This window comes from Lissotriton helveticus, chromosome 2_1, assembly GCF_964261635.1.
Source record: "Lissotriton helveticus chromosome 2_1, aLisHel1.1, whole genome shotgun sequence".
In the NCBI taxonomy this organism is placed as follows: Eukaryota; Metazoa; Chordata; class Amphibia; order Caudata; family Salamandridae; genus Lissotriton; species Lissotriton helveticus.
This window is the reverse complement of record NC_136059.1, coordinates 257,010,887-257,035,848: the sequence shown is the minus strand read 5'-3', so window position 1 is coordinate 257,035,848 and position 24,962 is coordinate 257,010,887. Positions and strand designations below refer to the sequence as shown.

The window sequence follows — 24,962 nt, the reverse complement described above, 5'->3', positions numbered from 1 at the left end:
TAAAATCAGGGCTATTAGGAGATAGTATGCCGGATGGAGTCGAAATTTCGACTTCCTAGGAGTCGCCACAGGGTTTAATCAGGCAATGTACCTGCTAGTGTGGGTGCAGAGTGTGTTGACATCTTAAGAGCCAGAAGGCCTCTTAAAAATGAGATCGTAATTGAAACTTTAATCAGATCCTGACAAATTGCACTGAATGCCCATAATGTTGGCAGTCGGAATGTGGTCAGTCTCAATCAGGCATGATTAGTAGACAAAAGGTACTGGCATTTGGAGTTTACCACAGTGTATTGTAACAGACTTAGGCAGAAGAGTGAGTAGTAGTACTTTTAGAACGCCCACTGATAACATCACCGACTGAAGTTTCAAGGACATTTCTGGATCTAGGATTAGAAGTAGGATTTTAGCTTCGGAATTGTGGTAAGACTTTTGTAGAGGAAAATGTAGATGGACAAATCCAAGAGGGATGTGACTGCCTATTTGGTTAACTGACCAAATCTCCATTTTGGTGGAGATCAACTGGAGCCATCTGTAGGTCAACCGGTACTGGACTGCTTTCTGATAATAGGGGGTCAAAAGAAGGTGAAAGACTGGACACAAGCAGATTAAATGAAAGAACTCATGGTTGGAGGAGCACAAGGCTGAACACTGTTTGATTAGAGAGAAAACTGGGTTAATACAGATGTTAAAAATACTGAAGGTAAAGGAACATCCTGGTTTACTCCACACACATGCCAGACCAATTAACAAACATTTAATTATACTGAGACAAAAAAACTAAGATCAAAAGAGTGCTAGTGGAATACCAGCAGCAATGAATGATTCACAAGTCAAATACTGCAGATATATTAAGGAGGATCAGCATCTGAAATACCAATAATAGAAAATCTAACAGTGTGAGATGAGCACTATGAGTTCCAATTTTAGGCAGAACTTTGACTGGAAGAAGCAAGATGCTGACTTGAATCAGGGTGAATTTAAATGGCTGGACCACCGCTTTTTCCTTGATGTTTGCCAAGTGATGGAGCTCACTGATGGGTTTATTTTTGACGAGAACGTTAGGGCGCACAGTGGTTTTTTTTTTTAACAAGAGGCCAATGCTATTGTAATTTATAAACATTATTTACACAGTGCAAAACTCATCACTCAAGAAAAGGAGGAAGTAACTGTAAAGAACAGTGCAATGAAGATCACCCAAGGTCCATTGTAGACTGCAAATTCCAACTAGTTAAAAACAGAGACAAAACCATCAAACATAAGGGCCTTGAGTGCATTAAAGTTGTAACACGGAGAACTAGATCATCCCTAAAAATCCAACAGAGAATCGGAGCCTATTGAAGGGCCTGAAAATGTGCTTTTAAACAAAGCTTCTCATGTAGACATTGGGACCACAAAATCCCGCTACCCTTTGGGCCTAGGAACAGTATCCAAGTGATGCAACATAACTACAAAGCTTAGCAGCATTTTATGACTGGTGGTGTCCTTTGTCCCACAGACTCCTGATGACAAAAACCACCCATGTGAAGCTACGTTTCTACGCTACAAACGAGGACTACCCAAACAGCCATCCCAGAAGCCATATAACCCGTCTGACATGACCGAGCCTGCATGCTAATGCCCCATAAAACAACTACTTATCTTTTATTCTGGGTGATTATTTAGTGGGGCCCATACTCTGAGGGACACCTAGATAAGTAAATAAGATACTCTGTGGGTTGCATAGAGAAGGATGAGTGTTTAAGGGCAGACAGAAAGACAGTTAAGTAATCAGTAGGCTTCTTAAGAAAAAATTAAGTTCAAGGGCCTTGTAGAAAGCGAATGAGTGCGGTGGTAAGTGAAAAGATTGATGAAAGAAATGCCACGTTCTAGGAGTGAGGCACAAAAAGGCCTTTTTGACGGTCCTGGTCTTTATGTGGTGAGGGATTTACAGCATGAGGCTTATCTTACTACTAATGTTTTTCGTTCCTCCAATAAAAATGAATATATCGTTAAGCAAAGATGGCCACCCAAGGTATAACTTCTCTAGGCTACACAGTAGATCATGCAAGTTAATTAAGCTTCAAGGTGTAGGCGCTGGATTGAATGCAGAGTGGAAATGTATTTCCACCAATAACTATGGTGACAGCAAACTGAAGAAGTGTACTGAAAAGGGCCAAGTGAGATATTTGGTACACCTGCTAAGGAAGGCATTCCTTCTCCAGGGATTTGTGATAGAATCATTGCTTAAACAATTGGCCTGAAGTCCCTATCTGCGGCTGGTATTTTCAGTATTTTCACTGTCATGAGGCATACCACTTCTTGTATGGTCAGTTTTGTAAAGATGTGTTAATACGCCTCGGCTTTGATAATCCGTTCATTTGTAAGTTTTGGGATGGAATTTAATATACAACATCAAAAGGATGGGTATGATGAGATTACAAGCTGAGTAGGGCACAGGAACTAGAGTGCAGATAGACCAGGTCCTTACAGATTTCAAGGTCTAGTGCTGGCTTCTAGTCTGTCTGCCTCAAATAGTTATCCCAACATCTGTTTTTTCTGGTCAAAAAGACTGCTTTGTGCCATTTACTTAAGGCCAGATGGAGAGTACGTCTTCCAACTCCAGAGGTTCTCTACATATACTTTTGGCTTTCATTGTTATCAAAGTTGATTTGATCCATGGAGATGAATTTGTTGACTATGGTATTTTCTTAGTGTGGCTCATTTAGACAAATATTTAGTATTAATATACTCCGTATACAAATGAGAAGGTTCTGTCTTGAGGCTTTAAATATTCTTCCGCCTCTTCCAATTAGCTCCAACAGCCAGTTAGGTTTACTTGCAATGACGCTGTCTTGGCCAATTGGTTAATAGTTAGATAGAAGCCCAAATAAGATCGAAGAAAATTGTTTTTTTATCCAAACGGATAATATGAAAGTTATTGCTAAACGCTATAATTAGTGTAAAAAATAAACAAATCAGTGCATGGCCTTGGAATTGGATTAGGAGTAAAACAAACATATGATCTATAGTGGTGTCAAGCTGTTCTAAGAATTCGCAATTCCATAACTTAAAACTACATAGTAGGATTGAAGCAAGAAATGCAGCCAGGCAGAGGTCCATCAAAAAGAGGATGCCAATATAGTTGTCAATTCAGCTGATGTTATTTATTAGTGTACAGCACAGTACCCTTACTCAGGAGGAATGTGATCCCATGCTCCGAGTACAGAAATGGAGGACTATCCGGAGTAAAGGAACGAAGAGGTGGGGATGATTTAGGTTCAGAGTAGTAATAGTCAATGAGGAGGTTGAGGAGTTCTTGGGGAGGTGTGCTGCTGATGGAGGGACACTCCCCTTGGCTGTAAGAGACAAAGATGCAATAGGAGGATGAGCATTGGTGGGTCTCAGAGGGTTGACTTGAGCAAGGACCTCAAAAGGGTGGCACATTCAGTGGAAAAGCAAAGACGAAGGTTTGACATACGCAGAATTCCTTCCATATATCCCGAAGAGCTTAACTAACTCACATCCTGCCCGGGACCAAGTGCTTGGTGCATCTATCCAAGACGAAGCTTTTGGTCTCCAGTGTTCCTTTGCTGGCAGGCACGAAAGCACTAAGACAGAGCTGTGTATGGTGGAAAACTATATGTCGTGCAAGAGCCATGGGAAAGATGACAGTTGCATGGCATACTCCAAAACCAGCACACTGAGTGTAGATTTTCTTCTGGGTTTTGCAGTAATGAAGCTGGACTTTGATTATCTTCCCCCTTGCTGGCCGACCATAGAGTTTAAGGCATCTGACAGGGCATCCTTCCTGACCTGCCTTCTGGTGGATGACGTCCAAAAGCTGCTTCCTGTATTGCCCGCCTCCCCAGGTGAGAGCCAGAGAAGCAAGGGCACTCATCAGGACATCCTACTGGCCCTTCCTAGAGGTTCTGCATTACACTCTGGGAGAAGGCATTACAACAGTGTTTCCTCAATTGTCAACAGCCCAGTGTGTGTCTACCTTAACATCGGGCCGGTGTCCCAAAGAGGCCTCCTTTGAAAATCGGATAGAATGTAACCTAAACTGGTCTCTCAAGAGGCTTCGTAAACTGGAACCTCGTGGCTTGAGAATACCACTTGAAGGGGGTGGGAGCACAGCTTTGCGGCCCTACATCTACGGAACGTATATAAAGAAACTCAGGGTTTCTCGTTGGTCAGTACTCAAGTTGTGTGGGGGTATGGCTACAGTCAATTCAGAAGGAGTTCACAGAAATTCTCATTTCAGCCGCTGTTTCTCTTTTCTCAACTATTTACTACTGATTAATTCATGTATTTTTTTGCTGATCGTTGTTTTTACTTTATATGTGATGTCATATTTTTATTATGTCACCGATTAGTGGTGAGAAATTGTTCTAAGTGTATAAATAAAATAGGTGGACAATTATATTCAGTAAACAAAATATCTCTGAATAAGCCAAAGACTTTGTGGGATTTATTTGTACAGATTTGGGAAAAAGGGAAGAATAGTTGGGCCTATTGATTCAGATCAGAAGCCAAAATCTTGTGCTCTGTAGTCAGTATAAATAACTATTTTAGCTGATATATTAACATTTTGAAATATATAGTGAAACCTGTTTCTTCAGCTGGTTTAGGTCCATTTCAGGAAATAGACGTAGGTTGAAAATGTTTTTAACTGTTAAAATGTTGGTAATGAATGCATTCATTCGTGCACATTTCTAACATGAGTTGCAATTGTATTCACTTTTTACATTTAATAATGTAGACAAGGCAGGATGCAAGAATTACAGAAACAAGCAGTGAAACCCTAAGGAGCCGGACCAAATGCCTACAAACGTTAACAACTCCTGTCATTATAATTGTATAAAAAAGTGGAGACAAGGAAGAGAGGTTTGCTTTGGCACAAAAAGAAACTCAACGGTCCAAATGAGAACTATTAATCACAACTCCACATCACTTTTCATAAACCTGTAAAATAGCTCTGTGGATTAATAGAGTTGCCAAATAGTTTTGTATGCAGGCTGCCAGGACAAGATAGTATAGTATTCTTCAATAGTGGAGAAAATTAGCACAATTTGGTTTGTGATAACACTAACATATGTTAATTATATGTAATGCACCTGGAACCTACCAGTCAATTGAAGTAAGCGTTGTATGAATTTAAGGTATATCATAAACGGTGTGAAGTATTGTTTGATACAACAAATTGTACAAGATACAGTAACACAGTAATGGGAAATAAATTATTAGGGTTCAGCTGAACCAAGTGTATGGATGGACGATGGCTAGCACGCCAACATGAGACAATAAGTAGCCCGGCCATTTAATAATTTTTATCGCTGTGCTGATAACTAAGTAGTATTTCTTCAGTGGCCATTACAGGACTGGCTTCCCCAACTGAAACAATAGCGGCTTTGATATCTTCTAGCACTCGGAGTCCATGTATGCATCCTATCCTGAAGCACTCTCGCCAAAACAGAACTGCAGAGGTATTCAATGGGCTTTCGCAGCACTTAACCCTTTTTTCCCGTGGCACCAGTGAAATATCCCAACTACACAACTTTTAAGCTCTGGCACTAAATATATTTTTTCCAGACTTTTAAGGGGTGTTATGTAGTAAGTTTAACTCCTGAAACGTACAAAATACCACGAGGATACAAGATGGGAATGTCAAGTTGATGTCCCTGCCAGCTGTTGTGACGGAGGATGGGATACTGCACACAAGGGTTTCCAATTAATAAATTATCTACCCCCGGTGACTTTACAAGAATTCGATATCCTGGCTCTATATTGTCTAACTGGAGTTTTTTGATTGACCTTTTTATTGAATACTTTCTTACTGGAGATTTTTCACTCAGTGGGATTTTCTCAAACTAACAGGACTCCCCTCCAAACTCTTTGAAAAATGTTGGTCGGATAGGGGGAGAGTACTGTTACGTGCAGGAAGATTGTTAAGAACCTAAATAAGTGGTCGCTTTCACTCTTGAAGTCTGTTGTCCTGATGATGACCCTTAAAGCAATTTCGGGTTGAAACGCCGTCGACGCCTCGAACATGGCCTAAATCAGAGATGATATTACCGTTTGATTGTGTACTGTGTTAATTGTTATATGTATATTTTTGTCTGCTATTGTTTTTTGATTTCACACATGTCAATGTTTCTCTAGTGTATCGTATGAGTGTAATTGTCTGAGCGCCCTTTGTTTCTCATAAAATTCATTTATTTAATTTACTTATGTACATGCTTATTTGTGAAATTATGATACTATGAGGTTTTTCCCACCCTTTCACTGTTACATATAATTTTTCTATTTAATTGTATATTTTTCTTTTAATGGTTGAGTATGTTAAAGTAGCTCAAGAACCATTGTTTGGATAATACCTGGGGCCATTAGGGCCAAAGTGTAACAATGCCTCCAACCCATCTCCCCCTTAATTTCTAAAGGAACAGCTGGTACCATGACGGGGGTTCCCTTTTAATCTCTCCTTGTTTCAAGGGGCCCTTGAACTTGCAAAGAATAGAATGGGATAGCGGACCACCTTAAAATGGTGACTGACAGGCAGCCCGGCCCAGCCACGAGACACAACTTAAAACATTCCACGCAGATGCTCTCCGTCTGAGAAGCGACACCTCACAGACAAGAAAAAAAACATACGTGCCAAACGAAACATGGAAGTCATTAGGCATCTGCAACTTCCAGCATTTAAAAGTTTTACGTGAACGCGGCTAAACAGCAGTAAAAAAAAGTCCAATTTTCCCCTCCCGACAACGTCGCCCTCCTCGTCCACCTGAGAGTACATCAAATGCCTTCCAAGCTGAGCGCTGCCAAAAAGTACAGCGCCTCGGAGTCTCTCCTTGAAGTTCAAGCCTTAATTAGTGAGTTGAGAGCATTTTTTCTCTAAATTACACGGCACCGCCTCGGGAGATAACAAGGACTTAAGAGAGAGCAGCGAGGGCGCCGGGGCTGGTGGGGGCGGCGAGGGGAGCCCGGGAGGAGGGAAGGAGGGAGACGCAACAAGCGGGCCAGAAAGCGCATCATCCTTTCAGACGGCCGGCACCCAGACACGAGGCACTTAGGCTGTCGGCCCGGGCCTGCAGCTCCGGCTCTCTGCCGGGTCCGGGTGAGATAGCAGCCTCCCTCCGAAAGATAGGAATAGACCAAGACAAACAGGCCCAAACTCCATTTTTTGTGAGGGAGAAACTGGGTGGAATCAAAGCCTGCTCTGGCTTGGCACGCCCACGTGACCTTTTCCATTAAACACTTGGGCTTCTGACTTCTTCCAAGCAGTTTTTGCTTGGATTACCCTCTTGATATACCGAACTACCAGTTTGCATTTTCAGAGCATTTTATACCATCTAAGAATGAATTCGGTCTAGTATTGTTATATATAATGCAGCAAAATGTAAAGCAACTGAGGAAGAAAACAGATTCCCCAAAACAGGACAAGTGGTGGGGGTAGTTGCTGTAGCGTGATTACTTGAAATGATGGCAAAAATAAAGCAGGATTCTGTGGAATTACATGAAGAGCATAACCCTGCGTTTAGCCATAGATATTTTCGTAGCACAAAATGCACCCTCACAGCCAAAATAAACCTTGCACTAAGAAAATGTCGTTAAATGCAACAGGGACAGTAACAGCCATCAGCTGCTCATGCACTGTTCCTGTGCGCTTGTGCATTTTGTCCCAATTTACTCCGATTTACATGGACTGGCAAAATCACGTGGTTTTCTATAATTTCGTGTCACGGGAGTAGTGCAAAGTGACTCCAGTGTAATTAAAATTTCACCCAGGCCTAGGCAGGATTCCTCGTCTGTGACCTGTACATGGTCCAGGAGCTAAGTAGCCAACTACTTTGATCCTGGGTAAAATCCCTTCATCTTCTTGTGCCTCAGATCCCTTACATATTCAAACCCATGAGTGGCTAGAAAAAAGCTAAACACATGCATAACTTTCTTTATAAATAACTGGACATTTACTGAGACTATTAGGGTACGGTGACTACGTAGAAGGAATAGATGTGTGCTTTGACTTTGTACAGGGCCCTTGTCTTTTCTTAATGTTGCAAAAGGGGAGACCATAACAACCTGGCATCAACTTTAAACTCGTGGTTGAAAGCAGAAGATTCTGTAGAAGTGACAAAAATAAGTGAATTAATTCCATGAGATGGTGACCCCCAAGAGTACAGACCCTGAGGCTTATCTGCAGCCAGGGGCACCTGGTAGAGGTAGTGAAAGCTGATGATGGACAGAACACCGTCATGTGAAGTATTCCGCTCACTCACCCAGTTTCTGAGACTTGTATTCGGTTCCAAGAAGGATACTCTGGTGAGATTATCAGCTTCCTTCTAGATAACCACAAAAGTGAGGTTTTTGCCGTACTACAGAAATTAAAATGCATTCAGTACTTGTAGAACAACGTATGGGTTTGAGCCAAGGAGATGTGGGTACTTATGTGGGACTGTTCAGAGATGTTAGTCAATGGTAATTAAAAGGCTTCCGTAGTGCCTAGATATCAGAAGTTTCCAGTGAGAAACCAGTAACAGAAATCTCAATTTTTAGAAGCAGTCAGGCTACTGAAACAGAAATTGGGTTTCAATGAATAGTGCAAGTCACGACATCACGTGGCTGCATCATTTCTAAAAAGAGAAACATAACCTTGCTTTGATTCACCTCTCCACCATTATTCCAGGCGGCCTCTAGAGCAGCGATAGGCCTGTTATATTAACAGGACCAACGAATGCTTGACATAACATTACAAAGTTGGATTTCAACATGTTAATCAGAACCCATCCCACAGAAAGACCTTCCTTCAGCCAAGCACAATTTTGTCATGATCAAATGTTTTTCTAAAGAAAAACACAACTAAACAATTGCTAAGAGTAGGACATATTGGCACTTATTTACTTCTGTTTCTTTAAGGATTTCCTCATAAGTTCAACGTTGAAGGTTTTACCTTTATTCTATGAATGAAACTCAGCCATAGATAATGTATACATACCTAGAACAGCAGCTAACGTGTGTTCACCCTGGTGATTCTGAAGACACACTTTCTCTAGGCAATGGTTGTCAGTTAGTCACTATAAGATTGCCTGACCTTTCTGTATGTTCTAGTCCGGGGTCTTCAGATTGGAACATACAGAAAGCATAACTGGTGCCCAAATGTTAGATTCTTATTAGAAGACTACATTGTACCAGTTGTAAATGTTTCTACTGAGAAGCGTGTTTGTTACCTCTTTCAGGCAAGTGTAGATGGGCCCAACGAGTACTCTGAAGGGATCCCCCGTATTGCTCCGCATGGTCCCGAACACCTCGCAGAGGAAGGTGATGAACCCCAACCATCGCTCCACGTCACTCAGCTGCAGCTCCTCTCGCAATGTGAAATCACTCTGAAAAGACAACAGAGAGAGTCAGCACCACTGTGTTTCCGAATAAGTGTCAAACAAACATTGACTGCAGACAAAAGAGGAAATTGAAGTCAAACACTAGTATCAAGAAATAAATATTGGAAAGGTAATTAAGCAGCTTCTCATCTCGATGGGAATAAGAAAATTATGCAACCAAACTTTGGCGGATCATAACTTTAAAAATAAAATATAATAAAGCACAAAGATGTATTTGCTTATTTGCAATGACCGAGGCAACCAGATGCATAGAAGGAGATGCACTCAATCATAAAATACAAAATACATTAAATCAACATAAAAATTCATCATTAAAAAGTAAATTTTTCAAACAGTGGATATTCCATCTTGGCCCGGAAAGACGTTATCGCGATTGGAGATATACTCAAAGGAAAATTATCAGAGTCTCCATACACTATTGGCCTGCCAGAACCATTAATGCTCAACAGAAGACCTTTCCTGGTGCGCATTCATTATCTATAAGAAACTGCCTCACAGCTTTATCCTATCGGAGAAGTGTACAAGTACATCAATATAATATAAAACAGAAGTACACCTACAGATTACGATTAAGAAGTACCTGAACCCATACAGAATTTACTGAGGTAGCCTCCTACTTCATTTTCAGAATAACGATTGCTCCTATATTCCAGGGATAAGAAGAGTTTTAAATTTCCAAAACTCGCTGGCCTCTGTAGATCCAGGAATCTGTGGCTCGATTCCCCAGTAGAAGGCGCTGGTATAGCGCCGAAACGCGCGTCGGAAATATCTCCAATCTCGCCACTCCCCCCAAATATATGATCAGACATATGTACTGTTTGAAAAATTTACTTTTTAATGATGAATTTTTATGTTGGTTTAATGTATTTTGTATATTATGATTGAATGCCATATGTACTGTACTTTGTGACAGATAATACTTTAAAAAAAAATCTAAAACATTTTTATATAGCTTTGTCTGCTTGACATTGTAATTGCTAGGCCTTAGCATGACACATTAACGTAATGTTTTAACTGTCTAGGAAGATACCCACACATTGTTTTACCCTGCCCTAGAAGTTTCTATAGAACCAGGGGGTCCTTGTTGTCTCATAAATAGAAGGATATGCACACAACTGTCAAACTTTTAAAAAAACGAAAATATATCGACTGATGCAAGAATTAAAGTAAAAAATAAAAATGCATTTACTTAAGCTGAATGCTCAAAGCTACATTTAAAAGTCTTAAGCTTTAACTACATCAGGGGTGTCCAATGCGACTCAGAATGGCCGGGATCCATTCAAGATTTTCAGCGAATTCTCTTAAATTATATACCTGTATAATGTATTACACTGGAACTCAACTGCATAAATAGCGGTTATCCTGACTCATTATCTATGCAAAATCAAAATCAAAATCAGGTAGAAAAGTCTAAGTCATGAATTTATTTTTAAAAAATGCACCTGTCTTCAACGCATTTAATAATATATCCAAATTCATTAGAAAGCACATATGCATGACATCCTCAGCTCAATATGGGCACCATACGAATTTTGCTCAGTGTCAACTTTAGCCTAATAATCCTGACCTTAAGGTGGGAAAACATTAGCGAGAGATTTACCAAATTTGCTTGAATTCGGATGACCAATTAACATCGTTCTAACACACTTCTAACTAACTGATGGGTATTTTGTTACATGAATTTTAAATAGCGACTATTTATTTTGGCTGTAGTTCGGATGCCCAGTTAGATGGTGTTTTATTTTATGTCTCCTTTTAATGCTACAAAGTGTTTAAGTGATATTGTTACATTGTAGCCACCTGATATTCCTATGCGTGATTAAGTGGTGATTTATTAAATGCTTTCAAATAATAACATGGATGGCATGTCTAGAGGGTTTTATATAAAAAATATCACTGGTAGAAAGGACATTTTATTTAATATCTTTTTTTATTAAACACGTTTAAAGAAATCATGGTGGCCACGTTTAAGAGTCCACGTGTTTTCTTTGTGTGGCACTTTCTTGCGCTAAAAATAAAAAAGAAATTAATCATTGCACCAGCTTGGCAAGGCTAGACCTTTTAGGTTTGCAAGTGCTTATTTTTTATTACAAGGATATGCCTGCCGTTACATGCCTCATCTGAACCGATTTTGCGAATAACCTCTTAATTTTGTTAATCCGTAGGTAAAAGTGAGTTTACCCACAGTAATGAAGTAAGCAGATTTGTGCAACTTGGCCTATAAAACTACCATCAAACAACAACATGGGTGATCTCTCAGAGAAGCCTCTTGTATAAGCACGCTCAGATGTAAAATAAAGTCTCTGTGAAACATTGGGCAGGGGGGGAGAATAGTCTCCAGAGTCCCAATGGTAAAAAAAATGTGTTAAAAACAAAAATACAGGAATCAGCTAACAGAGTAAAATGAACGCCATCTCTGTTGGGTTAGCAGATGCAGGGCTATAGTGTCACAGGCAGCCAGAATTTAAGGATTTTGTAAGTATTTTGACAGAAATCCTAGGGCATTTGAATGGTAGCAAACCATTTTAACAGCAGCCCTGTAGCCTATAGCGGCCACTGATATGGAAACGAAAAATCTTGAAAAAGATGACCCTGCTTTCAAGCAAAACCAAAGGGGATGATGGACAGAGTGTTGAACATTGCAAGCACTCACCCCCAGTCAACTGATCTGGGTTTAATCCATCATCATTCTTTAGCTCACTCTGCCACCCCAGTTCAGACAGGGCCATAGGCAAATCAGTCTGACTCTGTACCTCATGGGAACAGTCCAGACCGAACTGCCAAGCCATGTCTTCCCTGGACCGGAAACAAGCATCCTGTGACAGGTTTCGGGTTCCTAACCCTCATCAGCCAGGCTATCTTGAATCCAGTGGCCAAGTGAGAAAGGGACCCACGTATGGGCATACCCTGCCAACTTAGAGCGAAATTAGCAAAACCAAAGGGGATGATGACGGAGTGTTGAACATTGCAAGAACTCACCCACAGTCAACTGATGTGGGTATAATTCATCATCATCATGTTTTAGCTCATCTGCCATCCCAGTTCAGACATGGCCAGATGCAAATCAGTCTGACCATGTACCTCATGCGAACAGTCCAGCCCGAACTGCCAAGCCATCTCTTCCCTGGACTAGAAACCAGCATCCTGGGACCGGTTTCAGGTTCATAACCCTCATCAGCCAGGCTATCTTGAATCCAGTGGCCAAGTGAGCAAGGGACCCACGTCTGGGCATACCCTGCCAATTTGGGGCAAAATTAGCAAAACCATAGGGGATGGTGGACAGAGTGTTGAACATTGCAAGCACTCACCCCCAGTCAACTGATCTGGGTTTAATCCATCATCATTCTTTAGCTCACTCAACATGCAGCCACAAACTCTTGTATATGTAGAAACAGGGGCTGTTTTTTAACTTTGCAAGCGTCAGGACTGATTAGCACACACTTGAACTTCAGCTATGGAAGGCTGATGTAAAAGGATGGATGTGCCAGTGGAGAGCCACTTCTTTCGAATGCACCCTCCCTCACAGGAGGGGGGTGGTGGATATTCAGGGCTACACTTACCTACTGGCTTTGCCAATGCTTGTTTTTTGTTGAATCCGGTCTTAGTGTTTCTCATGTTCAAAATTCATGAACCAAACGTCTGTATAATCGATGGCTCTGGATGATGTGGCCATAGAAATAAGATAAAGACACTACTTCCAAAAAGTAAGGCAAGCAATCTTGGAAAGCAAGGGTTCAACCTTGCCAGGATTGTGTTTTTTTTGGTCAAAGGGCTTTCCCTGCATCTCTGTGACATGAAGTACCCTTCTTGTTGTGAATGCTGCAAGGAGAAGGGCAGGCGTGTGCACCGGCATGCCTGATTACAATGGCTGTTGCCCTGTCGCCATTCCTGGTGAAATGAAGAGTGTGCAACCGGTCCAAACATAGAATCAATATCAAATTATTTTTTGCAGTTTTATACACTGCAAACAAGGCCCAACGGTATCAGAGTGCTTTACATGAGCACCACATTACATTACACAAGGTCAGATTTTTTTTTTTTTATGTACAAGATATTCAAGGCCTGAATACGAGTTTGGCTGTCCTGGAGCGGGCTGACCACCACTCCCCCCAGGCCTGCATCCCATGGCCCTGAGGCAATAGAGGGCCCTAAAGGGCCCCCAAGTTTCCTCACTGCTGCACTTTTAACCACTTCGGCGCTGATGACGAGCTCAGCTCGTCATCAGTTGCGCCGCTCGCACGCTGATGACGAGCTGAGCTCGTCAGGTAACGCGGCTTTTTGAAAAAAGCTGCGCAGCGCAAAAATAACCGCCGCACGCATGCGGTTAATGGCAGGCTAACCAGGAAACTCCTCATATGCATGGCGGTGCAGCAGCGGCCCGCCAAGCATATTCAGGCCATCGCCACGGGATCCATGATCCCCAGAAGTTGCAGCGGTCCTGTGGTGGTCCCACCGCTGTATTTGTAATATGGCGGACGGACCACCAGTCTGACGGTCCAGGGACTGCCACCACGAGTTTGGCGGTATAATGCCCCAAGTGATTTACCCAGAATCACAGAATGGTAAGCGACACAGGGCTAATCTAATGATTCCTGCGGTATAACACAAAAAAATAGCCCACTTCTGTGCTCAGTGTTCCTTCTCTGAAAAACGGGGCAGGTGCTAAATTCACTGACATCAGTCAGGACAGGTGGTGAAAACTGGGACTGTCCCAGCAAATCCAGGAGTCCTTTGTTTAAGGGCCATCATTATGCCAGGGTGTTAGACGGGGACCCTGAGGGTCGGCCGGATACCGAGGGAGAGATCCCCGAGGGGGACCGTCTCCGGCGATCGTACAGACAAGTTACCTCCCTCCCCACAAACAGGCACCACACCAAGTCGAGTTCAAGGCTTTATATAAGGTTCTTAAGGCAAGGATATCAGTGATACAGGAGATCTTGGACCCGGGGGTCCTCTCACTTCTAGTCTCTGTAGGGAAAGGGGGTAGCGGGACAGTCTTGGTACCGGATCGGTACAGGTAGTGGTAACAGGCGAGCTCACAATCCTCGAGCTGGAGTGTCTGTGGATCGGGCCGCGGCAGCGCCAGCAGGCCAAGGTGATAGTCTCTTAAAGCAGAGGGCCGCGGCAGCGCCAGTAGGCCAAGACGATGGTTTCACGAGGCAGAGGGCCGCGGCAGCGCCAGCAGGCCAAGACGATGGTTTCACGAGGCAGAGGGCCGCGGCAGCGCCAGCAGGCCAAGACGATGGTTTCACGAGGCAGAGGGCCGCGGCAGCGCCAGCAGGCCAAGACGATGGTTTCACGAGGCAGAGGGCTGCGGCAGCGCCAGCAGGCCAAGACGATGGTTTCACGAGGCAGAGGGCCGCGGCAGCGCCAGCAGGCCAAGACGATGGTTTCACGAGGCAGAGGGCCGCGGCAGCGCCAGCAGGCCAAGACGATGGTTTCACGAGGCAGAGGGCCGCGGCAGCGCCAGCAGGCCAAGTCACGGATGAGTTCTTCTCGGGTCTCTCGACTCCAGGATACAACTGGTTTCCTGGTCTGGTCCTGCCCCAGTTATAGGTCTGGTCCCCTTTGATGTCCGGACCCTCGCGCCTGGGGGGCCGGGAGGTCCGGGATGAGGGAGTCCAGACACCCAGCATGGGGGTGGAGCCAGCGCCCAGGCGGCCGGGGGTGATCGACACCTGGCGGAGGAGAGCCGTTGACGATTCCTTTCTCCCATTGACTCGCCAAGTGGTCACTCTGCCTCCCGGGGGGAGGTTGGTGCCTCGATGTCGGGCCCGGCCGGGCCCAGGGTGAGGGTCGAGTTGAGGCCACGCGGCCTCGTGCTGTAGTGGCCCAAGATGGCGGCTGGGCCGAGGCCGTGGTGTGGATGGTGACCCGGGCCAGCTGGGTTCGGAGCTGGTGTCTTGTGGGTGAGGAATTGCAGTGTACTTCGGGTGGTCGTCGGGGACTCTGGCTGGGGGATGCAGGGGGAGCCAGGGTCCAGGTCCCATTGCGGGGAGGGGGCAGCCCGACCATGCGGCCTGTCCAACATGCGTCCCCCCCAGCTGAAGGCGGGGAGAGTCAGCCATCTTCCTGGGGACTCTCCTCGCTGAGGCGGAAAAAGCGTGACAGGCCGTCGGCGTTGGCGTGGTCCTGGCCTGGACGATGTTCCACCGTGAAGTCCATCCCCTGCAGGGAGATGGACCAGCGCAACAGCTTCGGGTTCTCCCCCCGCATTTGCATCAGCCATTGCAGGGGTCGGTGGTCTGTTTGCACCCGGAAGTGGGTGCCGAAGAGGTATGGCCGGAGCTTCTTGAGTGCCCAGACTACGGCGAAGGCCTCCCTCTCAATGGTGCTCCAGCGCTGTTCTCGGGGCAAGAGGCGTCTGCTGATGAAGACCACCGGATGGTCGACCCCTTCGGCGTTGAGTTGGGAGAGGACGGCCCCCACACCATGATCGGAGGCGTCCGTTTGCACAAGGAATTCCCGGCTGTAGTCGGGAGCCTGGAGCACGGGGGCCGTGCACATGGCGGTCTTTAGCTTCTCGAAGGCTGATTGGCAGTCCGGGGTCCAGTTGACGGTTTTGGGGCTCTTTTTGGAGGTGAGCTCTGTGAGGGGCCCCACGATGCTGCCATAGTCCTTCACGAACCGCCGGTAGTATCCGGTGAGCCCCAGGAAGACCCGGACCTCCGTTTGGCTCGTCGGGGGTTGCCAGGCCTGGATGGCAGCAATCTTGAGTTGGAGAGGGGCCACCAGCCCGCTTCCCACTTGGTGTCCCAGGTAGGTCACGGACCCTTGGCCAACTTGGCACTTGCTGGCCTTGATGGTGAGCCCTGCTTGCTGGAGGGCGTGTAGAACCTCCCGCAGGTGGCGGAGGTGGTCGGTCCACTGGTGGCTGTACACAGCAATGTCGTCCAGGTAGGCGGCGCTGAAGTCTTCCAGGCCCGCCAGTACCTGGTTTACCAGCCGTTGGAACGTTGCCGGGGCGTTTTTCATGCCGAAGGGCATGACTTTAAAGTGGTAGTGCCCGTCTGGGGTAGAGAAGGCGGATCGTTCTTGGGCCCTAGGGGTGAGGCCGATCTGCCAGTAGCCCACTGTTAGGTCGAAGATGCTCAGGTAGCGGGCGGCCCCCATCCGGTCAATTAGCTCGTCTGCCCGGGGGATGGGATGAGCGTCGGTCCGGGTAACTGCATTCAGCCCTCGATAGTCCACGCAGAACCGGAGCTCAGGGGCAACGCCCGGGGCAGCTGCCTTGGGAACCAGGACGACTGGGCTCGCCCAGGGACTGTCTGAGGGTTCGATCACTCCTAGGGTCAGCATCTTGGACACCTCGGTCTGGATGCAGGCTCGTACCCGGTCTGGTACGCGGTATGCCCGGTGTCGAATAGGAGGGCTGTCCCCGGTGTCCACATCGTGGAGGCACCAGGGGGTGACTCCGGGGGTGAGGGAGAACAGGGAGGCGAACTGCCTCAGGAGCGTTTGGCAGTCTTGGCGTTGCTCCGGGGACAGGGCTTCGGAGAGCTGGACCCCTTCCACCGAGCCATCCTGCTCGAGGGCCCTCAGTAAGTCCGGAAGGGGTTCGGAGTCTTCTTCTGTCCCAGTATCGGTAGCCATCAGGAGGCTGAGTTCGGATCGCACAAAATGGGGTTTGAGCCTGTTGGCATGGAGGACCCGTAGGGGGTTCCGGGCAGTCTCCATGTCGATTAAATAGGTGACGGGCCCCTTGCGTTCGATTACCTTGAAGGGCCCGGACCATCGGTCTTGGAGGGCACAGGGCTCAACCGGGGACATCACCCAGACCTGTTGTCCAGGTTCGAACTCAATGGAGGACGTGTGCTGATCGTACCACCTCTTCATGTCCTCCTGACTGGCCTCGAGGTTGGCTTTGGCGGTGTCTCGGAACCGCCGGGTCTGGTTGCGGAGAGCCAGGAGATATCGGTAGATGTCCGGGGGGTTTTCTGGGGAGGCTGCTCCCAACCTTCCTTGACTAGGCTGAGGGGGCCCCGGACGGGGTGCCCGTACAGTAGTTCAAAGGGGCTGAAGCCGAGGGACTTCTGCGGGACCTCCCGATAGGCAAACAGGAGGCATGGAAGCAGCACGTCCCACTGGCGTCGAAGGGGTTCTCCTAGACCCATAATCATCCCCTTGAGGGTGCGGTTGAATCTCTCGACCAGTCCGTTTCCTTGCGGGTGATAGGGGGTCGTAAATTTGTAGGTGACCCCGCATTGCTGCCAGAGGGACTTCATATATCTGGAGATAAAGTTCGTGCCCCTGTCACTGACGACCTCCCGGGGGAACCCCACCCGGGAGAAGATCCCCATCAGGGCCCGGCCCACCACGGGGGCCGTCACAGTCCGAAGGGGGATGGCTTCGGGATAGCGGGTGGCGTGGTCTACCAGGACCAGGATGAACCGGTGTCCTTGGGCTGTTTGAGGGTCGAGGGGCCCCACAATGTCTATTCCCACTCGTTCAAACGGGGTGGTGACGACAGGAAAGGGTTGTAATGGTGCTTTGATTTTTCGGCCACTTTTTCCGCTGGCCTGGCAGGTGGGGCAGGCCTTGCAGTGGTTGGTGACATCCTTCCGCATGTGGGGCCAGAAAAAATGGGTCACCAGGCGGTCGTAGGTTTTATCCTGCCCCAGGTGTCCGGCAAGGGGGACATCGTGGGCTAAGTTCAGGAGGAAGTCTCGGAAGCGAAGGGGCACCACCAGCACCCGACTGGCCCCTAGTTCTGCAACTTTCTGCTCGCTGTAGAGCAGGTCTTGGTCCCAGTAGATCCAGTGGGCCCCCGAGGTATCCCCGGCGCTCTGGGCCAGGGCTTGCTGCCGGAGTCCTTCGAGAGAGGGACAGGTTTTCTGTTCGGCCCGGAATTGTTCCTGCGTGGGGCCTCCCTCCTGCCGCCATTGGGCCAGGTCAGGGACGTCCCGAAGCTGGTCGGATCCTTCCTCGGTTTGGGTCAATGGACTGGCTTCTGGGGCGGCCTCCTCGGGGATGAGCGCGGGAGGAGGTTCTGGCCACTCGGGCTCTTCTGGGCTGGGGACCGCGCGGGCGGTCATGGACCGGGTCGTGACGCAGACCCATTCGGGGAGGCCAAGCATCCCCAGGTGCTCCCTCCATTCGACAGCTGCCCAGGGAGAGCTTTCAAGGTCGTTTCCTAGGAGGCAGTCCACGGGGGCATCATCGCGGACAGTTACTTTTAACATCCCTGTTACTCCCCCCCACTCGAAGGGGACGCAGGCCACGTGGCATAGGCTTTCGGAATTGTCGGCTGATCGGACAGGGCAAAGAATGTTCGGCAAGATTTGGTCTGGAGTGACGAGGTGGCGTCGGACCGCCGTTACACTGGCCCCGGTGTCGCGGAGGGCTTCCGCCCGGCGGCCATTAATGTTGACCCATTGACCGTACTTCTGTGTGTTGGCGGGAAGGGGGCCCCGCGGAATCATGTCTCTCTCCCCTAAGCAGACCAGTGCCATGGCGGCGGGTGCCCATTCAGAGGGATCGGTCTCGTACTCTTCCTGGTCTTCCGGGATTAGTTCTTCCCCTAGGGCCGCCGCTGCAACTTGGCGGGGGGTAGTGTTCGGGTTCTTTGGGCAATTGGGATCACTGGCGTAGTGGCCGGGTCGCTGGCACCTGTGGCACGTAATGTTGGCCCGGAAACCGGCCCGGACGGCAGGGCTTCCTCGGCCAACCGGGGTCGAGGGGTTTCTGGGGGGTGACGAGGGGCCGGTGTCTCTCCCCCGACCCTGACTTCCTCCTCCCCCTCGGGGGCGATACGGTCTGGATAATTCGCTGGGTGCGTTCCTGCCAACTCGGGTGCTTTCCCACCGGTCGGCTTCGACGGCTAGTTGTCGAGGGTCGGTTAGCTTACTGTCCAGGAGGTGTTGCCGGAGCTCCACGAAGCAGTTGTTCGACAGGTGCTCCCATACGATAAGGTCAAAGAGTTGTTCGTAGGTGGTTACTTTGTTGCCCTTGATCCACCCCTCGAAGGCTCGGCTAAAAAAGTTCACGTACTCCACCCAAGTTGTACCCGGAATCCGTTTGCAGTCGCGGAACCGTTGGCGGTACATCTCCGGTGTGAGCCCGTATCGAGTGAGGAGGGCGGCCTTCATGTGGTCGTAGGAGGTCATCAGCTGGTCCGGGAGTTGTAGCAGGGCGTCCCGCCCTTCGTTGACAAACCTCCCCCATAAACCGGCCCCCCAATCGCTTCGGGGAATCCGGTGGGAGGTCATTGCCACCTCATAGGCTTTAAACCACTGCTGTATATCATCGTTCTTGTGGTATTCCCGGATGACATCTTTGGGGATGTGAACCTTGGGTTCGGTCGAGGCAGACGGGGTCGGTCGTTCGGGGAGCCCGAGGTCTTTATTCTGTTTCTGGACCTCCAGTGCTTTGAGATTGCGCTCATGTTCGTACTCTAGTCTCTTTTCCTCTAGCTCCCTCTGTCTTTGCTTGTCTTCCCGCTCTTCCCTGAGCCGTAAGTGTTCCAGGGTTATTTTTTGTTCTGCCAGCTTGAGTTCCCCATCCAAGCGAAGTCGGGCAAGTTCTAATTCGTGGAGTCTGGTTTTTTCTCTTTCTCGGATCTCTTCCAGGGAGAGATCCGCTCTTTCTTTAGTTGGTGCGGGGCTCGTCTCGGTTGTTTGTGTTCGGGGTACGGCCGTACCCGTTTCCGCCCAAGCTTCTAGGGCTCGTTTGAAGTCTTCCTTTGTGCTAAGACCTGTGGTTGGAAGTCCAAGTTCTATGCAATATTGCTTCAGTTCCCGGTGGTTGTAGTCTTCCAATTTTTCCATCTGAAATTTCTCCGTTGTTCCGCTCTCTATTGACATGGTTGTTGTGTGTGGTGGGGCGAGTGACTTTCTGTACGATTATGCGTAGGTTCGGATCCCGTCGCTGGCCACCAATGTTAGACGGGGACCCTGAGGGTCGGCCGGATACCGAGGGAGAGATCCCCGAGGGGGACCGTCTCCGGCGATCGTACAGACAAGTTACCTCCCTCCCCACAAACAGGCACCACACCAAGTCGAGTTCAAGGCTTTATATAAGGTTCTTAAGGCAAGGATATCAGTGATACAGGAGATCTTGGACCCGGGGGTCCTCTCACTTCTAGTCTCTGTAGGGAAAGGGGGTAGCGGGACAGTCTTGGTACCGGATCGGTACAGGTAGTGGTAACAGGCGAGCTCACAATCCTCGAGCTGGAGTGTCTGTGGATCGGGCCGCGGCAGCGCCAGCAGGCCAAGGTGATAGTCTCTTAAAGCAGAGGGCCGCGGCAGCGCCAGTAGGCCAAGACGATGGTTTCACGAGGCAGAGGGCCGCGGCAGCGCCAGCAGGCCAAGACGATGGTTTCACGAGGCAGAGGGCCGCGGCAGCGCCAGCAGGCCAAGACGATGGTTTCACGAGGCAGAGGGCCGCGGCAGCGCCAGCAGGCCAAGACGATGGTTTCACGAGGCAGAGGGCCGCGGCAGCGCCAGCAGGCCAAGACGATGGTTTCACGAGGCAGAGGGCCGCGGCAGCGCCAGCAGGCCAAGACGATGGTTTCACGAGGCAGAGGGCCGCGGCAGCGCCAGCAGGCCAAGTCACGGATGAGTTCTTCTCGGGTCTCTCGACTCCAGGATACAACTTGTTTCCTGGTCTGGTCCTGCCCCAGTTATAGGTCTGGTCCCCTTTGATGTCCGGACCCTCGCGCCTGGGGGGCCGGGAGGTCCGGGATGAGGGAGTCCAGACACCCAGCATGGGGGTGGAGCCAGCGCCCAGGCGGCCGGGGGTGATCGACACCTGGCGGAGGAGAGCCGTTGACGATTCCTTTCTCCCATTGACTCGCCAAGTGGTCACTCTGCCTCCCGGGGGGAGGTTGGTGCCTCGATGTCGGGCCCGGCCGGGCCCAGGGTGAGGGTCGAGTTGAGGCCACGCGGCCTCGTGCTGTAGTGGCCCAAGATGGCGGCTGGGCCGAGGCCGTGGTGTGGATGGTGACCCGGGCCAGCTGGGTTCGGAGCTGGTGTCTTGTGGGTGAGGAATTGCAGTGTACTTCGGGTGGTCGTCGGGGACTCTGGCTGGGGGATGCAGGGGGAGCCAGGGTCCAGGTCCCATTGCGGGGAGGGGGCAGCCCGACCATGCGGCCTGTCCAACACAGGGACGCAGGTTTAAGTCAAAAAATCATATATAATATGCCAGTGTCAGAATCTCATCATTATGGCCTTCCACGGGAGACCCTTTGTGTTAACAAATTAGCTCTAGTATATCAGGACCTGCATTTTCACATGGGTACCCTCTCCGATATAGGTCACAGTGGCCATTCCTTACGCCAAGAATTACATTGAATGTGCAAGCCTCTGCATTTTACCATGGCTACCCCCATGCCAAGAATCACCCCCAGTATGCCAGCATCAGCATTTTGCCACAGGTGTTCCATATGTTAAGTATTGCCTCTAATAAGCCAGCAGCAACCTTTTGACACAGGTGCCCGTCATGCCAAGTATTGCCTCCAGTATACCAGATTCAGGATTTTGCCACGGGCCCTCTATGCTAAAAAGTATCTTCATTATGCCAGGACCAACAGCAGATTCACAAGCATAACATCACATTCTCTGTCACACTCACTCACATTCTTTCAGTCACATTCTTTGTTACTCCCATGCACTCATTCATTCTCATTCACTCTCAATTGCTCTACACTTACTCATTCTCACTTAGTCTTACTCTGACTCACTCTCACTCATTCACTCTTACTCATTCATACTTTCTCACATACTCACTCATTCTTACTCACCAACCCTCAAATTCACTAAAACTCCATAACACTTCCTCATGCACAATCATTCTCGCTCGCTCGGACTCAATCATACTTTGTATACTGACACTCAATTTCACTCATTTTCACACACAAATGCTCACATATACAGAAGCACTAACATACACACAACAAATTTAAAATAATTGCATTTTATATAACTGATCTTCTAGCGAAGGCCCTGTTCCAGCTCTTAGTGCTCCATTTTTCTTAAGCTAATATTCACTATTTGTGTAATTTATATAAAATGTCCTGAGAACAAGGAGGGTGGTGCCCTAACACCCGGAAGGGGTGCCTTCCCTGTGTTCTTGGACCAGACTATACGACCTCTAAGGCCAAGGGTCACAAAGGCAGTTCCAAAGGTTGTTAAGGGACCCGTGGGCAGAAGCAGAATGTTAATGACAGCTGAACAGACCTATGGGTGAAGAGCGCTGACCTAAAGACCGCTGTGCAAGTGTATGAAAACGTATGTTTTATTTATAGCTTTTTTTTAATTGAGACAGCTTAAACTGGATCTAGGCCAGACTTTAATCACTGTGCCCTTTAATTGAGTAAACAAGCACCTCGGAGGAGAAAGGGTGCATTGAGTTCATAGTGTTGCGCTATACAAGCCTGTGGGATGACACTGCAGTGACTGACACAGGTTAAGCTGAGGGTCTCGGGACCTGCATGCCCACGAAAGGGAACCCACCGCACGCGTGATGTTTGCAGGGTTCCGTGAAGGCAGTGTGTAGTAGCGTGTAAGTAGTATTTATTTATTTAATTCATTAGAGTTTAGAACTATTCACATGTCATTGAATTCTATGTTATGTCTTTACATTCCAAAAGTTATCCGTTGTCACTGACTGGCTGGAGACATAACCAGATGCATGTTAACTATATCCAATAAAGGATATTGAATTCAACATTATTTTGTGGTGTATTCCATAAAGACACTACACAGTGGTTCATATTGTAAAAAAGTAAGTGCCGAGGCTCTCGTCAGGAGGCAGCGTGCACGAGCCCATTTCTCCTGTTAGCGCCGCTGAAAACAGAACCAACTACCATGAAAGTGGGCAGAGGATGTGGTGTAATGACCACAGCTGCCGACTTCGGAGCTGAGGAACCAGGTTCGAGTCTCGGCCTCGGCACACCATCTAGTGGTTCTGGTCAAATCTCCCCGTGCCTACAATAAATTAATTTGCTCTTAACTGGTGCTCGTGTAAAGCGCTGGTGCTGAGCACCGAAAACCACCGGCTCAAATTAAGCAAGAATTGAAGCTCGAAAGGGCTGCTAATTACCCAGTAGTGGTACACCATCAGCATCCCCCTCCCACCCCCTCCCCCCTGCAACAACGTGGTTCGGCAACAAGCACCCCAGTGGGGTAGAAAGGCTGGAAGAAGCACAGGTGTAGACAGTGTCTGACCCTGCACCAAGTGCCATTAGGCGAGCGCTATACACATCACGGGTGCCAACATTGGGAACCCGCGAGGAGGAAGATTTAGCGGAAAATATCAGAGGATTTAACTTCCTAACTTGCACTGGACGGGAAGAAGTTATAAGTGGCCCACGGTAAACTTACATAACTGTAAGCCTAAACAATTGTGAGCCCTCCACCTAAGTTGTAAATATTGGCTCGTGAGCACAAGAAGTGGCTTCACGGCGGAACAATACTGTTCCACTCTTGGGCTTTCATTCGGCAAGTGCATCCTGGGACTTGTAGTATTCGCTTGCTTGAAAATAACTAATTGTGCTAAGATACTCGAAAATAGGATTTTTAAATCGTGCCCCTTCTCGCCCCCTGGCACGGGTGTCCATTGGCTGTCGTCGGTGAGTTGGCGGCCCCTCGTGCCCGCCATGGCGTGCCCCGTCGCGGTGTCTGCGCCGCTGCACGCTCTCGGGTTTCTCTTGTAACTCTGCCTCGGCCGTCTCCCTCACGAACTTTATAACTTCTACTTTAAAACCTTGGTTTCCTGACTGAAACATTTTATTGACATGCTGCTATTTCCTGCAGAGAACCACATCAAAAACGCTTGAGCGCCGGCCAGGGCCTCCGCGTCATCAAAGCATTCTGGGAAATTCTTACTTACTTTGGAGAAGGAACTGTGAGCGGTGGAGCCGGGCGCTGCTATAATGAGGCACATGAAAACATGCCCCTGCGAGCGCCTGGCCAACAGCGGCTCGGCGAGCACCGCCCCACACCGGTCACAGGCATTCACACTGCACCCAACGCATGTCACAGACCTGCGCCCTCTCATGCGTGAGCGCCATCACCCACAGCCGGTCACATATCTGCGCCCTCTCAAATATAAACACTGCCACCCAAAACCAGTCCAAAGAGCCCTGCCCCCTCAAAAAACACTGCAAGCAAATATCCGTGCCCCTCACATTTAATCAATGCCACCAAAAACAAAAGACCAAAAAACAAAGATCTTACGTTCACACAATTCTAGCCAAATACAGTGAAAGGTCTGTGCCCTCTGGCATGCGAGCATTGCCACCAAAAACCTGTAAAATATCTGGGCCCTTTCAAATATAAAACTACGCCACCTAAAAGGAAAACTAGTCTAAAAGTCTGTGCCCTCTCAAAGATAAACATGCTAACAAATCCCGTCTAAGATCTCTGCCCTCACATATTTGAACCTCGTCACCAAAAAACAAAGATTTATGCCCTGAAAAATGTGAACACACTGCCACCCATAACCAAAGATATGCACCCCCCTGCATGTGTACACCACCACCCAAACGCAGTTATAGATCTGTGCCCTCTCAAATATAAATACTGCCACCCAAAACCAAAGCTATGCCTTCGTACATATAGACACAGCCACCCAAACCTAGTCAAA

At 48.2% G+C, this 24,962-nt stretch overlaps 1 protein-coding gene across 4 annotated transcripts in view; it reads right to left on the bottom strand.

Annotated features, from left to right (window-relative positions):
* Positions 1-24,962, bottom strand: part of CTIF (cap binding complex dependent translation initiation factor) — a 954,573-nt gene that overhangs the window by 103,591 nt on the left and 826,020 nt on the right. For all 4 annotated transcript variants that reach the window (XM_078674783.1, XM_078674781.1, XM_078674780.1 and 1 more), the window contains one exon: positions 9,207-9,362. In XM_078674783.1, coding sequence (XP_078530909.1) covers positions 9,207-9,362 — 156 coding nt within the window. The remainder of the gene's footprint in view (positions 1-9,206; positions 9,363-24,962) is intronic.